Source organism: Amphiprion ocellaris, chromosome 15, assembly GCF_022539595.1.
Source record: "Amphiprion ocellaris isolate individual 3 ecotype Okinawa chromosome 15, ASM2253959v1, whole genome shotgun sequence".
NCBI lineage: Eukaryota > Metazoa > Chordata > Actinopteri > Pomacentridae > Amphiprion > Amphiprion ocellaris.
In genome coordinates, this window is record NC_072780.1 from 8,000,640 (window position 1) to 8,015,506 (window position 14,867).

General features: G+C 42.8%; 1 protein-coding gene across 6 annotated transcripts in view; it reads right to left on the reverse strand.

Moving 5' to 3' along the window:
- Positions 1-544: 544 nt before the first annotated feature.
- Positions 545-14,867, reverse strand: part of atxn1a (ataxin 1a) — a 105,503-nt gene continuing 91,180 nt past the window's right edge. For all 6 annotated transcript variants that reach the window (XM_035947499.2, XM_055018096.1, XM_023268753.3 and 3 more), the window contains 2 exons: positions 11,844-14,203; positions 545-7,553 (listed from right to left, as the gene is read on the reverse strand). In XM_035947499.2, the coding sequence (XP_035803392.2) occupies positions 6,948-7,553; positions 11,844-13,685 (2,448 nt within the window). In that variant the 5' untranslated portion in view covers positions 13,686-14,203 and the 3' untranslated portion in view covers positions 545-6,947. The remainder of the gene's footprint in view (positions 7,554-11,843; positions 14,204-14,867) is intronic.

The following is a 14,867-nucleotide window of genomic DNA, read 5'->3' on the forward strand; positions in this document are numbered from 1 at the left end:
TAGAAAGGCAACAGAATTTCCATCACATTCTAACTTTTCTTCCAAGAATTTCCTCTCTCCTAAATGCAGAGCAGCCTTGTCCTATATAATGCTGCCACTAGAGGGGGCTGTTATCAGCTCAATTCCACTGCTCAGTCAAGTCATCTATTCATCAGCAACACTCACTTTATCCTGTGGACTCTCCAGCGTAGAGGGTTGGAGGAGACCTATCCCAGGACACACTCTGGACCAGTCATCAGTCGATCACAGGGTAAACACACACAAATGGTGAATTCAGAAACAATAATAAACCCACCACAGACCAGAGACTGTGGGAGGAAGCTGGAGAACCCAGAGAAAACCCACAAAGGCACAGAGAGAACACGGAAACTCAACAGAGAAAGGCAGCAGGTCTCACTCAGAACCTTCAGTGAAAAAAACAAAAATAGAAGAAAACTGTCAAAGCTAATGCTAAATGTGGAATTCCATGCAGTATATGAATACTTAGCTGTGCATGGGGTTGTGTATTTGCGTGCTGCTGTTCAAATAAAGACACAAATTGTCATTTTATTCCAGATATGTCAAGGTTTCATTTTCTTTTTCAAAGAGGTGCATTTGTACAGATGTCAAATACATACACCAACAGGGTTTCTCTGTTGCTATAGAGGAAAGGGGTGGTGAGACACAGGGACTTGGTGAGTACGATATAGTACAAACAAGTTGGCTGGGAACTGCTGCCGCCCCCCGCCCCTGCAGGCCAGACTGTCTGTGCAGGTCTGTGCTGATGTCCAAGTTCTCTGCCACCGTCTCAGAGGCCAGTAAGTTTCAGTTTAGTTTAGCAGAGAAACACCCTGACAGACTGGCTGCGAGCCTCAGGGCTGAGCGTTCAGAGCAGGGGGGAGGAATGGACTGAACCACAGCTGACAGACGAAGCTCCACCTCCTCCGTGGCAGTGGGCGGGGTCAGAGGTCAGGAACCAAACAGCCTGTCCTCTGCTGAAAGTGTTTGTCGCTGTGCACAGAGAGGCAGACCAGAGACGTTCAGTACACTGAAGAGTAATCCAAGCCATCTCCAGCATAATACACAGAATATCATAATAATAGTTTATAGTTAATCATCAATAATGACATTTGTTAATCATCAATCAAATATCAAATTATATGTAATAAATTTACATATCTTATAACCCATATCAAACAGCCCACTATGCAAACTGATTTGGGGTGAAACTAAACTGTTAAGTGGGCCTCTACAAGTTTTTTTTTTCTTTCTGCCTGAGTTGGTTATCCAGCGCTATGGACATTGACGAGACATCATACAAAAAAAGAAAACAAAATTAATGGAAAAAAAAAACAAGTGGAATCCTGATCGAATTCTGTTCACTTTTAAAACACAACAAAGTGCCAAAAAACACATCCTTTTTGCAAAAACGAAAGTACAAACATCACGAAACAAAGAGCACACATGCCTTTTTTTCTGATCAAAAAGTCAAAGCTCACACACCAACATTCATTTTATTTGTCAAGTTGTGCAAGAAGCCAATTTAATAAAAAAAAGAAAAAAGTTGACATTAGCAGTGCTCCTCCAGCGAGGAAGCTTGTCATAAAAACTCAACAATGACACATTCTCTACATACTGTAGTTTTAAGTCCCCTGACATAATATTGAGTGCTACAAGGAGACTGAAAACAGAAAAAAAGCTCCTGCACCAAAGATAATGCAAACAAAGCAAAGGTTTGCCGTTTTCACACCTCACACCCAAACCGAGCCGTGCCGACTCCTGACAAACACATCGGCCTAATTACAACTCAAAATGTGACCATAACGAATTAACAGCACAGCCTGGTCAGTGTAGGGCGGAAAAGATTTCAAACAAACCTTAACACAACAAAAGTAGGGATGCTTTCCATGAGAAAGGTTTTTTTTTTTTCCCAGTAGAAAAGAACCAAGGAATCACCTAACACCTCGGCCCGTTGGACCCAAGAACGCGCCGGGCGCCAAGTGAGATGGAGCACAGACAGATAAACACAAGGTTACGGCAAGGTGATGTGCAAAAACTTGAGCCATCTTAGTCATCAATATTCACCCCTTATTTTCCCCCCATTCTCATTCTCTCTGTCTGTTTTTGAATGAATGTTACCCCCAGGACGGGCTTCAGTCTGAGACAGAGGGGTTAGACTGAGCCTGTCCTGGGATTAGAAAGTGCTGAAACATTATCAAGTCTTTTACATCTACTTACATGTGCATCTCTGTTGGTTGGTTGTCTTTTTATTTTTTTTTTACTCTTTTTTTTCTTTTGCTTTTTTACAAAAAAAAGTGGTCCCCACTAGCAATGAGGTTTTGTTTTTCCTGTGGGTCTCACCGTGAACCGTTGAGGGTCAGGGTTTATGATCTCACAGACAATTAGAGGAGAAAACACTCTGCTACACACACACACACACATCACACACATTTCACTTAAACCCTAACACACTCACACGCGTTTGAACACCAGGTGCACACAAGTACACACACGACACATGGTGCAGACTCACACGGTAAAATTTAGGAAGGCCGCAAGGACAAAAAAAAAAAGGGAAAGAGAGTTACAGGAAAACTCTTTGTTTCTCTTCACAAACATCCTGACTCTTGTTTTACAGATGTGACACACATCAGACAATAAAACACACAAGCCACTAACGAGGATGAGACGCTGGAGTCGGACTATGCTACATACACTTGGCACGCTGAAGGAGGGGAGGGGGACAAAGTGTATGTATTGCACATTGTGGTATGTTTCAAGGTGTGGTTGAACTTGGGATCATTTCTTGAAATCAAAATTACACTTAACCCTCGAAAAATACTGAAACCTTGCTGTGATTTGCTGCTCCCTCATTCTGCATGTAGAATGTGTCGATTGATTTGTGTCTGAATCTGTAATTAAGCTTGCATTTCCCACTAAAGTAGAATCAAAATGGCCTGCAGGGGTTAGTTTGTGAATAGGGGACTGACTGTCGAAAGACGACGCTACTGAGGGGAACAGGCAGCTAGAGGCCGGTTCTGTGATATCCAGGTCAGGCCACACTGAAAGGTAGCTAACGGTTGTTAAGGGTTAACTGACTGCTTCGCCTCAGGAGGAGGTGCTTGTGAGGCTGGCTGGCTATGATTGGGTACCTGACGCAAAGTTAACGAGGTCACTACGGGAGTCGTGGCAACGAGGCAGAGCTGGGCGGAGTCAGAACACCTGCTGGTCACTTCAGCGTAACAACAGAGTTCCTGACCGACCAGCCGGGGCAAAAGGAGGTTTTGTGGGGTTATCTTCAGTTACTGCATATATGAGATACTTCCCTGAAAAACTAGCAACTGGTGTTGCAACTGCATTTTCTACTGATTGAAATGTACTTCATGAGGGGAATAGTGTTAATAAAAGCAAGTTCAGGTATCTGAGCATTGAAAAACATTTTCCAGTAGATGACAGAATTGGATTTTCTCTATGGGCAGAAAGAGTTGTTTTGGTTGCAATGCTGGAGGATCATTATTAAATGTTTATTGCAGAGAATTTGAGTGGATTCACTCTGTGACTGAGTGTATGCCCCACTCAAACACTAGGAGAGTGCCTGAATATAGTTGTACTATTGCTTTTTACAGTAACCAAAGCAACAACAGCATCATTTGGCTTTGGCTGATTTTTTTTTTATTTTTTATTTTTTTGAATGTTCTACCTGATGAACAATAAAAGTTTGGATGGTTTGAGTGGCTGACAGGTCTGTTTGGATGTTGTGGTTCTGCTTTCTCATTTGTTGGTAAGGAGGCTGGACAAACACTTAAAAATGGACATGTACATACATGTAGAAAACACAGGCGCACACACACACACACACACACACACACACACACACACACACACACACACACACACACACACACAGACTGCAAAACATGCACACACTACTGCTGTTTCTACTACTGATGAACATGACGTTTCAATAGGGAAAGGAAGAAATAAAAATGCACTACTGTGGTGGCGTTGATCTGAGAACCCTGTTTTATTATAAAAAAAAAAAGTATTTTCAAATCTTGTTTGGGGTCTTTTCATTCACTCACAATCCTTATCTGCCCCCTTACTCAACCACCAATCTCTCATCCATCTCAGTACACATCCGTCCTGCCATCACCCTGTCACTGCCCCCCCCCACCTGCTCGTCAGATTTGAATCCCTGTGACTTTTTCCCCTTCCTGAAATTAAATTTAAGTTAAACTTGTGTTGCAGATGAGATGGGACTTCTAGACATGCTGAAGCCCGACCTGATGCACCGTATTGAGTCTTTAGGAATTCGCTCCAAACATAGCAGGAGCACCGGGAGCTGTGTATCGCTGCACAAGGCGACTACTTCAAAGGGAATAGTGGCCAAATTCAAATCATGCATGCTTTTTTTGCCAATTACAGTTGCACTCCTGGAACTTCTTGATCACATGTTGCATTTAGTACAATCAGTAGGTCTAAGGATCAACAGGTTGTACACACTACATCTAAATAGCCAAGCTCAGTAAAAGGACAGAACCTGGACTTTTATACATAAAGTTAGATCCTGTGAGGGTGAAATAACCTCCAACCCAGCTTCTTTAAAGATGTAAATGTCAGGCCAACCAAGCAAGCACATCTGTAGAGGTAACTGCTATATCTTAGTGATGTAGGGTTTTGGCTTGCTAAGCACAGGCCCCGTTCACTGGACACCCCGGTTTCAACAGCAGGGAGAGAGTCTCCTTGAACAACAACAGAAATGGTTCATCTTTAATTAAATTCAGTAGGCAGGCACGTGTTAAAATTCTGCTCTAAAGCTCAGCATGTGTTCATCGTAACTCAATGTAATTTGACCTTAACTGTGCTGATGTAGAAACGTTTCCTCTACAATGTGGTAAGTGCCTGTTGAGGAAGAAAAAAACCCTGCTCTCCTCCAGTGTGTTACGTGGTCTAGGGCTTGTTTCAGGACAGGGTGGTCAAAAGTCATGTCTCCAACTAACTCCCTCCTCCTCATGTGCAAATTGCAAGATTCTCTTAAGTAAAGACTCCAAGTAGAAACACTGGACATTTAGCATTGTCTATGTATCAAATGAGTATATCCTTTTTCCTATACACAGTACACATACACTCCTATACAAACTCCCGTCTATACACAAACACACCACAGAGCACTTTCTGTACACCTGTACTGTTAGCAGTGTGCATTAATCCAATGTGAATCCACTAGTGTCTTTGCAGTAGGGACAATATGCACCTAAATATTTGCATCTGCAGTCAACTAAATGCATATCGACAAATACAGTACATATTATAGGTCATTCTAGGGTTCATCTGTACAGTTTTGTGTCTGTGCAAGCATGTGTGTGTATATGGACAGACACAGACCACCATCACACACACAGACACACACATACACACATTACAAATATATGATGACCTTCACGATTCTGTGGCGTGAGCTTCTAATCATTGCTCTCAGTCTCAGTACAGAACATCACTGGGATATTTCAAAGCCCTTTTCTTGTTAGTCTTTATGCCAAACTTTCCAAACACATTCCGACACTTTTCCCTACGTTTTGCATGGCTGACTGACGTCATGTAGTGCACGTGCTGAAAACCACCGTATTTCTAACTCATTTTTATCTCCATATTTATTTTCCCTTCACTATCTACTAACTGATTTTTTTCTCCAATACCTGTCACATTCATCCCTTGCTTTGTGATTCCATGGCACATCTGCTCCCACGTTACCAAACGACCCCTTCACTTTTTCAAAAAGCTTTCCAAAGTGCTGTTGCTACTTTCTACCATTGTCTAAAAAAAAAAAAAATCTTAAAACATACAGTACTGTGTAAATAAAGAGACAACAAAAAACTTGTTGGCTGTATGGTGAGTGTGACAGGTGTGTTAAGTGCTTTGAAACATCCTGACCCTCTCAGAGCTGACGTGCAGATTCTCTCGGTTCCTCTCACACAGCTTTTCTGGATAAAAAAAATATAAAGTAATTCATCAAAAATAATGAAGAGGATTGTATGCAACCTTCCGCTTGACATTTTCTTAAAGTGAAGTTCACCAACCCAGTGTGTCTGCACTTTACGTAATAGGTTAGGGTATCCCACATTTATACATCGACCCACCTAGGCTCAATTTAGGACTACATGACCTCTGATTAAGGTTCTTGACAATCAGTGAAAACAATTATCTGGTGAGCTAGGAGACAAGGGGTTAAAAAAAATGAAAATGCTAAAGATGAAAGTAAAGACTCCACTGTCATCAAACTGAGCAGAGTAAGTGTTGTTCCCTCTCTGTTGTGTGGCACACTGGCGCTACCTGATGACATCTGGTTCAGGTCCGGCACACACTGATGACATAGTGAATATCACATGATACAGTTGCATTAAAGACATGGACGTTTTTCCAACTCCTGCACTGAATTAATAAGGAAATATTTCATGATTTACTCACAAATCCTTCATGCTCAGGATCAGCTGACAATTATACCACTAGTGTTGCAAGTGGTGGTGGGAAAGTGTTGCTGTCCAGTAGCAGAAATCACTGTCAAGAGGCCAACCGGGAACTAATTCAGTTTGAAATTTATATATTGTGTAATGTGGCGGGCCAAGCAGAGCCATCAAGCATTGTGCCCATGTGCCACAGAGCCACCAAGAAACATTTAGCACACTTCACAAGTCGCTCACCATAAGTCATCTCATGAAAACCACCAAAACGGCACCGATTGCTCATGTGATATTAAATCCATCTATAAAAAATGTGTTATAAACTACTTAATGTAAGGTGATAGCATGTAGGGTAAGTTTACCTCTACAGTACAGTATTCAAGATAGAAAAAAAAACAGAAAACAAAACCAAGACAAATGAAACATTAATGTGGGCATTCATGTTTTTTTGGAGAATCCTTTTATGTATATTTTTAAAATCCCAAGGGTTATTAACAGTCCTGCTAGCCTTCACTTGCCAATATTTGACCTTCCCTCAATGCTGATTTTCACCTCTTGAGGGATGAAGGAAGGTTTGGGCAGGGTCAGAGGTGGCTCCTCCTCTGATTTTTCTACTTTTCGCCCCTCAGGCGCTGACCATCTTCGCTTCCTGCCTCCTGATGGTTTAACAGAGCCAGTGTCTTTGCCACTGGCACCCTGACCTTTAGAAACAGACCCTCTTTCCCCAAACATGACATCCCCGTTTTCTATGTTGGAGGCTCCTCCACTCCCATTCCCACTTTCACCGCTCCCTCGCTGGCTGACGCCATTCTCCCGCTCTCTGTGCCTGGAGCTTCCTCCACTGCAGCTCTGGGGAGCGTCTGAGACAGCTCTGGGGGGTTTGAGGTGCCCGTGGCCGGGGGGTGGGACAGACACATGGGTGGCTGGCTCCAAAGGTTGAGTCTTCTTCAGAGATCCATTCCTCAGGTTCTTGAGGGTGAGTGAAATACAAACGTCGCCCACAGAAAGCTTGGTGCAAGGCAGCTCCAGGAGCTGGGTGGTCCGATCCGGGCAGCATGAAGACCAGCCTTGGCCAAAGACGAAGAAGGGGTACTCCAACAAGACCTCCACACTCACCTGGATGAGAGGGAACCAAGGAAACAAAAAGACATTTAAACATTTTGTGTAACTTTGTCTGGCCAGGTTGTGTTTTAAAGGGGTGCCTAAAGCCTAATTAACCGTTACTACTCAGCCTGTATAAACAGTTGTACGTAATGGAAAGATATGAAATTGATAGAACTGAAAGCGCAACAGATTATACTTTCAGAAAATATGTTCAAGCAAAGAGAAAATCACTGCAGAGACATACAGAAAATTTTATCTGACAAGATCCCAGACCAGACTGGACACAGAAAAATCCTGATGACATTGTCATTGCCTTAAATTCCTTTCAGGAAAATGTTTGATTAAAAAAAAAAACAAAAAAAAAAAAACTTGTTAGCAGCAACCTTAAGCAAAAAAATAATGACAATGGCACAGACAAATCTCAAATTCTCTGGTATGTTAAAAGTACAACAAATAATTTAATCTTCAAAGTGATTTTGGGAGATCCTGCTGACTTATTGGTTTATAACATTAAATGGCCACAGTCAGAGTAAAAACCAGCAACTTTCTCATCATTTTTCTTGTTAAGACGATGTTAGCACCGTCCTGCTGTGCTGTCTGAAAAACATTATGGAGGCTTTTAGCATTTAATAGCAAAATGTTCACCTTGGAGTAGTGTCACAGCTTGAAACCCAAAACCCTTAAAACTCCTGAGAAGTCATTTGAAAATACTGTAAAATTCTCTCAGTAATAAATATAAAATCTTTGTAATTTTTTAATGTTTATCAAGTGAAAGTCTGGTCCACTATTTTAATATAACATGAAATAATATAATTATCATAGATACAGGTCAATGCACAAACAAGAACAAAGAGCTTCAGCTCATCATTTGTTAGACATTCTGCTGAAATAGGACCAGGAAAGGAACTTTTCCATATCTCCTATGCAAAACCAAAAGGATGAATACATTTATGCAAAGAGAGGGATTTTTTCCTCCACCTTCTGCATTACAAGCTTTACTTAAAGCACTGATTATAGGCTGCATTATCATTTGTATGTGAGACAGAAAGAAGATATGGCAGACAGAAGGAGGGGAGGTTTTCTGATATGATCGAAAGAGCGATGGGAAAAACTATGCCTGAGGAGAAAGAAGATGAAGTGAAGGAATATTTGCAATATTGCAGAGAGAATGAGGAGGTGGAAGTGGAGGAAGTTACAAAGATGGAGATGAAAAGCTGAGTTTACAAAGGGAGGGTAGGCTGAACAAGAAGAGCAGGGAGGACGTGAGTATGAAAAAGAACAATGTCAAGAACGATGCAAGTGTAAGATGTATCAAGCACCCTGTCAAAGCAAACGTCAGGCAATATTTTCCCTCCCGTATTATATAATTTTTGACTTCTCAGAGTAAGTTTTCTGAGTGTGGACTCAAAGCTGCTACCACCTCTCAAGAAAAAAAAAAGAAGTAAGAAGAGGGACTGAGGGAGTACAAGAGAGGAAGATAAGTCTTTGAAAGATGGTCAGCTTTTGTGGGGCACAGTATCAAAGAGCAGCCGCGGGTGGAAGAGATGGTTCGAGATGGTTCGAGATGCGCTGTGTGGGCGGACGAGTCACAGCATGGACAGATGAAATAGATTAACTGGCTTTAATGCAGACCCTCAAAGACACTGAGAAGGATGCATGTGCGTGCATGAGTGTATTTGAAGAAGCTGGAGAGACACTAAATTGGAAGATAAATTGTGGCTTAATTTTAGATGTTAAAAGATTACTGAGAGATCCAAGCTACAAAAGAGTGAGAATTCTGTATGACAGTAAAAAAATGTTATGTGGAAACATGTAAAGTAAGCGTACATGGGGAAAAATAAGTAAATCCCATGAAAATTATAAACTTTTTCTGAGCATATTTGAACAAAAAAAAAACTTTGATCCTCTTTCAAACGGCGCCTACAGATAAAGGTGATATTCTCAAACAAATGACACATTAAACTAATATCTTGTAGTCTTACGATTATCACACTGTCAAATACACATAGTTAGAATCAGGGGTTCCAGATTAGGTGTAAATGATTCCTTATGCTGTGTTAATTCATTTTGCTATTCAAATGAAAAGATCTAAAGAGCTCTCTAAGACCTTCAGAAAAACAAAGGTTGTTGATGCCTAAGAATGTGCCAAGGGTTCTAAAAGATGAACAACTTAAATGAGAAAATTTTAAGGAAAATCATCTGCAAGGGGTGTCGATTTCAAACGACTGCCAGTTTGTCCCGGAGTTTATCCAAGAGCACATGGTTAAGTGCAAAAATAAGTCCAATGAAGCCCAAAATTTCATCAAAGAGTCTGCTGTTAACTCTGTAAGTGCTGTGTGTACAATCCAAAGGAGATTGCACAAATACGACTTGCATGGGAGGCGTGCCAGGAAAAAGCCTTTGCTGTCCAAAAAGAACATTAGAGGGAAACTACAGTTTGCCAATGAACATACGGGCAAAGACCAGCAGGGCTTTTAGAATGTGCTCTGGACAGAGCAATTACAGATAAAGTAGTTTTGCCACAGTAACAGTAGACATGTTTGTTGAACACCAAAGTCAGCTTCATCACCAGCTTTGAAGAATGGAGGTGGAAATGTTCTGGTTTGGGCCTCAGGAACTGGGCAGCTTGTCATTGACTGAACATAAATTCTGGATCATATCAAAGACTGATTGAACATAATGTGACGGCATCTGTCTGAAAGTTGAAGTTAAACCAGAAGTTGACCTTTCAACCGGATGATGATCGAAGCATACTGGCAAATCCGCCCAGGAATCTCAAAAAGTAGAAATTGAGGGTTTTGGAATAGTCCAGTCCTCTTGAAATGGAGTAGTGGGTTTTGAAATGGGCACAACATGCAAGGAAACTGCCAAACACATTACAACTGAAGGAAGTGCATTGAAGAGTGGTAATGCTAACCTCTGAGGGCATGTTTATTTTACCTCAGAAGAATATTACATCTTTAAATATTTTTGTTGAATAAATGATTTTAAAAAAGCTAATTATCCTTGTGGTGTTGTTCAAACAGCATTATGTGCAGGGACTGTTTTGACGAGGATGACGCATTTACTTGTTCAAATATGTTTTAAAAAGTCAGCAGTTTTGATGGGATGGTATTAATATTTTACACATCTATAGTCATAAATTAGTACTTCAGGTACTCACATATCATAAAACATACCAATGAATTGTAATGTAATTGTTTGGACTTCAAACACACAGGGTATTACATAAAGCAGAGGCAATGTGCTGCTGTACTGTACCTCTCTATATATGTTCCTGGTTTTACTGAATAATTAAGGCAACCTGATGAGCAGATTCCAGCACTCAACCCTTTGAACTTCTCTAACGCTCATAATCAGAACATGCCTGTTACATGACTGCCATGCTGGTACATTGCACTTAATTACAAAGGGAATAGCTGAGTCCTGTGAGATTCATGATAATAGAGTAATTAATATGGAAGCAGCTCAACACTTGTCATTCAACATTAACATCACCAGCTAAGAATATACATAAAAGCCTTCTTGCAGATCGTGTTAAAAGTCATCATTCAGGTTCACGGATGAAAACCACAAGTGAAATGTTCAGCCTGGCAACAGATTCACGTGGTATGTGGTTTTGTCATTTTTCCAGGGGCAGACCCCAGGGGTGGCTCTGGGTGGCCACCTTAGACTTAAGTCTGGCCACCCTTCAACTAATGGTAAAGCCAGTGAGAGGGCTACGCACACATGATCATAGAACTGAACATTTATTCTAACTCTAATGTAATTCACATTGTAAATCAAGAATTCAAATAAGTGCATGAACAAGTGGTTAATAAATGTAAATGACCAAAAATGAATTATTTGGCCTAACAAACTCAAAGAGCCTTTGATAAAGCACTTAAAGGCATATTTATTCATTTTGGGAAATGCACTTTTTTACGTTTTGTAAGTTTAACACCAATGTTATGTTGTTTTATGAAGCTAAAGTTGAATAGCTTAGCCTCGCTAATTTGGCTCTGTCTTAAGTTTAAGAAAATTCTGCAACCCTAAAGTACATATTATATTTGGTTTGTTAATTCTTACAAAAAATGCAGTAAAAAACAAGGTCATTGCTTTCTGGGGGTTGCGTGAAGGACTAGTTCTTGGTAGGAAGCGGTGAAGTCCTGGAGTCTTATTGTTATTAGAAGGTTGCTGAGCAATTACATGAGACTACAGGAAGCCTTTATGCTAAGCAAGGCTAATCAGTTGCTAATTGTTATGAGACAATATACCGATCTTCAGAACAGTCTTCAATAAAGGTTTCTGATTTTTTCTCACCTGTGAACGGTGCTCACCAACGGAGAACTGAACCACTGCAAAGTTGGGTGAGGTGTGGCTCCCTTCAATGCGCTCCACTGTGGACGAGTCGATCTTCAGTTCACTGCTGATCTCGGCACTCTGGATGAAGTCCTCCGTCTTCAGGTCCTCCACGCGTTTCAGCTCGCCATCAGCAAGCTGGATGATGGAACCCTTGATGAAATATGGCGGGAGTGAGGGGGGCACCACGGCACTGGAGGGGGGAGGAGGAGCAGAAGGCTCAACCAGCCCCGGAGGAGAAGGACCAATGGGAAGATGAAGCTGGGCTTGGACCATTGCACTCGAAGCATCCTGGTGATACGAGCTGCTGCGGGTTTCCAGAGTTTCTCCTTTAGGGGCAGTGGCAGCGATATATGTGTGTGGGAGTGTCGTAGGAAAAGGTGTGCCTTGGGTAGATGATGTAATGTGGGAGGCTACAGGCTCCAAGGTGGGGACTCCACCTCCACTAACAGGGATGATGACCGGTTGAGTGCCTGGAATGAGTAAGTGTTGTTGTAGGCTGTTGTGGTAGGTGCTTCCACTCCCCCCTGCAATGTAACCAATAATAGGTGGCTGAGGGTAGATACTGGTGGAAGGCAGCCCCATTGACAGTGTCTCTGTAGCATTGTGGGTGGTCTGGATGACGGTCTGGGGTGACAGCGTGTTGACAGCAGCTTTCAGGCTGTCTACACTAAGTGGGGGTGGAAACGTGAAAGACGAGGTGGTGTTGGATGAAGATGGTGCGCGATTGACAGGTTTGCCCAGGATGATACCACCTTTCTCCAGGTGTGCGGGGGCAGAAGTTGTTAGCTTCTCAGGGCTGGCTCTGGGCGGTACCAGCTGGTGGTCCCCGTGGTTGTTGGGCATTAACATGACAGAGGTTCTCAACCCTGAGGGATCATGAGTAGAGTAATCTGATGGCAGAACCAGATGGCGGGCCTCATAGGAAGACAAAGAGGAAGTGACATCCCGTGATTTGCTCCCTGACTTGGAGAGGCTGGACTCAGGGGACACCCCAAACCGCCGGCCCCTTTCCAGCTCTCCATTGTGGAGCTCTCTGGGTCTGGAGCCAACTTCCTCCTTCCTGATGAGTCCGTCCGTATACTGCACCACAACCTGGGACATGCTGTGCCCCAAAGTATGGTGGGGATGCAGTGACTGGGATGGAAGGTGAGTGCCTCCTTGGTGGTGAGGCGACGGCACAGTCCGTGGGGATGTTGACATTTGAACATGGTGTGGGACGGGGTCTGTAGGAGGAAGCATGGAGGTACGCCCTGCCGATGCTCGCTGCTGGTCCTGTTTGGAGGCCTGCGAAGGAGCAGAAGCTGTCTCTGTGTGTGAGGGTCTCTGTGCAGCCAAAGACGAGGAGGAGGAGAGGGGGGGAGGTGGAGGAGGAGGTGGAAGCAGTTGAGGGGAGATGTAGCCGGTGTATGGAGCAGTGTAGGGTGAGGCTATAAACTGCAGATTGGGAGGCAGTTGGGTGTAATGGACAGTTCCTCCAACTGTGGACTGTGACAGGGGGGATGTGTACACTGTAGGAAGGGACGAGACTAGCCTCAGTGAGGAAGAGGAGGATGAAGAGTCTAATATGGAGGAGGAGGATTTATACTGGGGCCCATCAGACTGGCTGAAGCTACGGTGTGCACCCACACTGCTCTCATTCCCACCAGCCACACTGGCAAGCCAGGCCATGTTCTCTGTGCGCTGGTTGTCGCTGGCAGGTGGGATGGTCGGGGAGCGATTTTCTGAAGGTAACGTACTTGAGGGGATCTCCCTCTTCTTTGGGGGCAGACATTCATTACTGCGTTCCTGGTTGGACTTCATTCTGACTTCACCTCACGTCCCTCAACTGTACTTGCTTTGTCTTCCCTTAAGTTTTGGACAATAGCTTTTTCTTTCTTTTTGTTCCCTCGCTCTTTGACTTTCTTTCTCACTTTCCTTTCTCCTTTTCTCACTTTTGATGTTTTGTCCTTTGTTTCACATTAATTAGCTATAAATTAACCTTCCCAATCTTGTCTTTTTTTCCCTCTATCCAGTTCACCCAAGGCCGCTGATTATCAGGTCTTTTTCTTGATAACAAAGAAAATCCAGGCCCTAACAAGCAGGTGAGGGAGGATTAAAGATGGAGATGAAGATATGGAGGGGTGGTTAGAGGGGAGGGGTAGGGCGTCTCTTCCGTCCAGGGATCTTTAGCGGCTGAGGGGAGAGCTCAGTGTGGTAGGGGAGAGTGTCACGCCGTCACACCTGCTGCTGCCGCAGAGGACGATGGGGGGTCGAGTGCGTTGCACTTCATGTGGAATCATTTCCCTGCAAAAGAAAGTCTGCCCACACGCAGCACAATCCTGTGGAAGAGAGAAACGCAGATTGTCAGAAAAGGTGTGGCTGTCAAACAGATGAATTGGTAAATACATACAAATTTGAGGTTATTGATAATATAATTTCAAAAGGCGGCAACTAAAATGACAACCTCTCATAAATTCCTGTTTCTAAGGCTACATGAGAGCATCAGCTGACTGTTTATCAATGACAATGAAATACACACTATGCCAGGGGTACACAGGCACAAAGGAGCGCTCCTGATATATAAAAGTGTTAATACTGTCTCTGAGCAAAACAGCAACTTCAACTACCAAAGATTATGTTTCTCAGCGTGGTGCAAATTCAATTCAAGCATTGTGATGTGGACCGCAACAGATTTTCAACAGAGTGCATGAGAATGAAAAGCAAGGCGTAGAGGAGCTCTATGTGCCAGCAAAATATTACATCAATAGATTGTGTTATGTAGGAGCCCAACAAAAGGCTCCACGAAGTGAAATGTACGAGTAATACGTTTACTCACACAAAGTTCCACAAACAGACCATGAACCTATCCGAAAAAAGAGAGACCATGAACTTATGCAAGAATGCTCTGCAATGAAAAAAAACCCCATTTTACTAGTGAACAGTGAACTCAGTGCATAGAGATGTTCTGAAGGACAAAGCAAAGCTGGAAATTTAAGTGTTGCA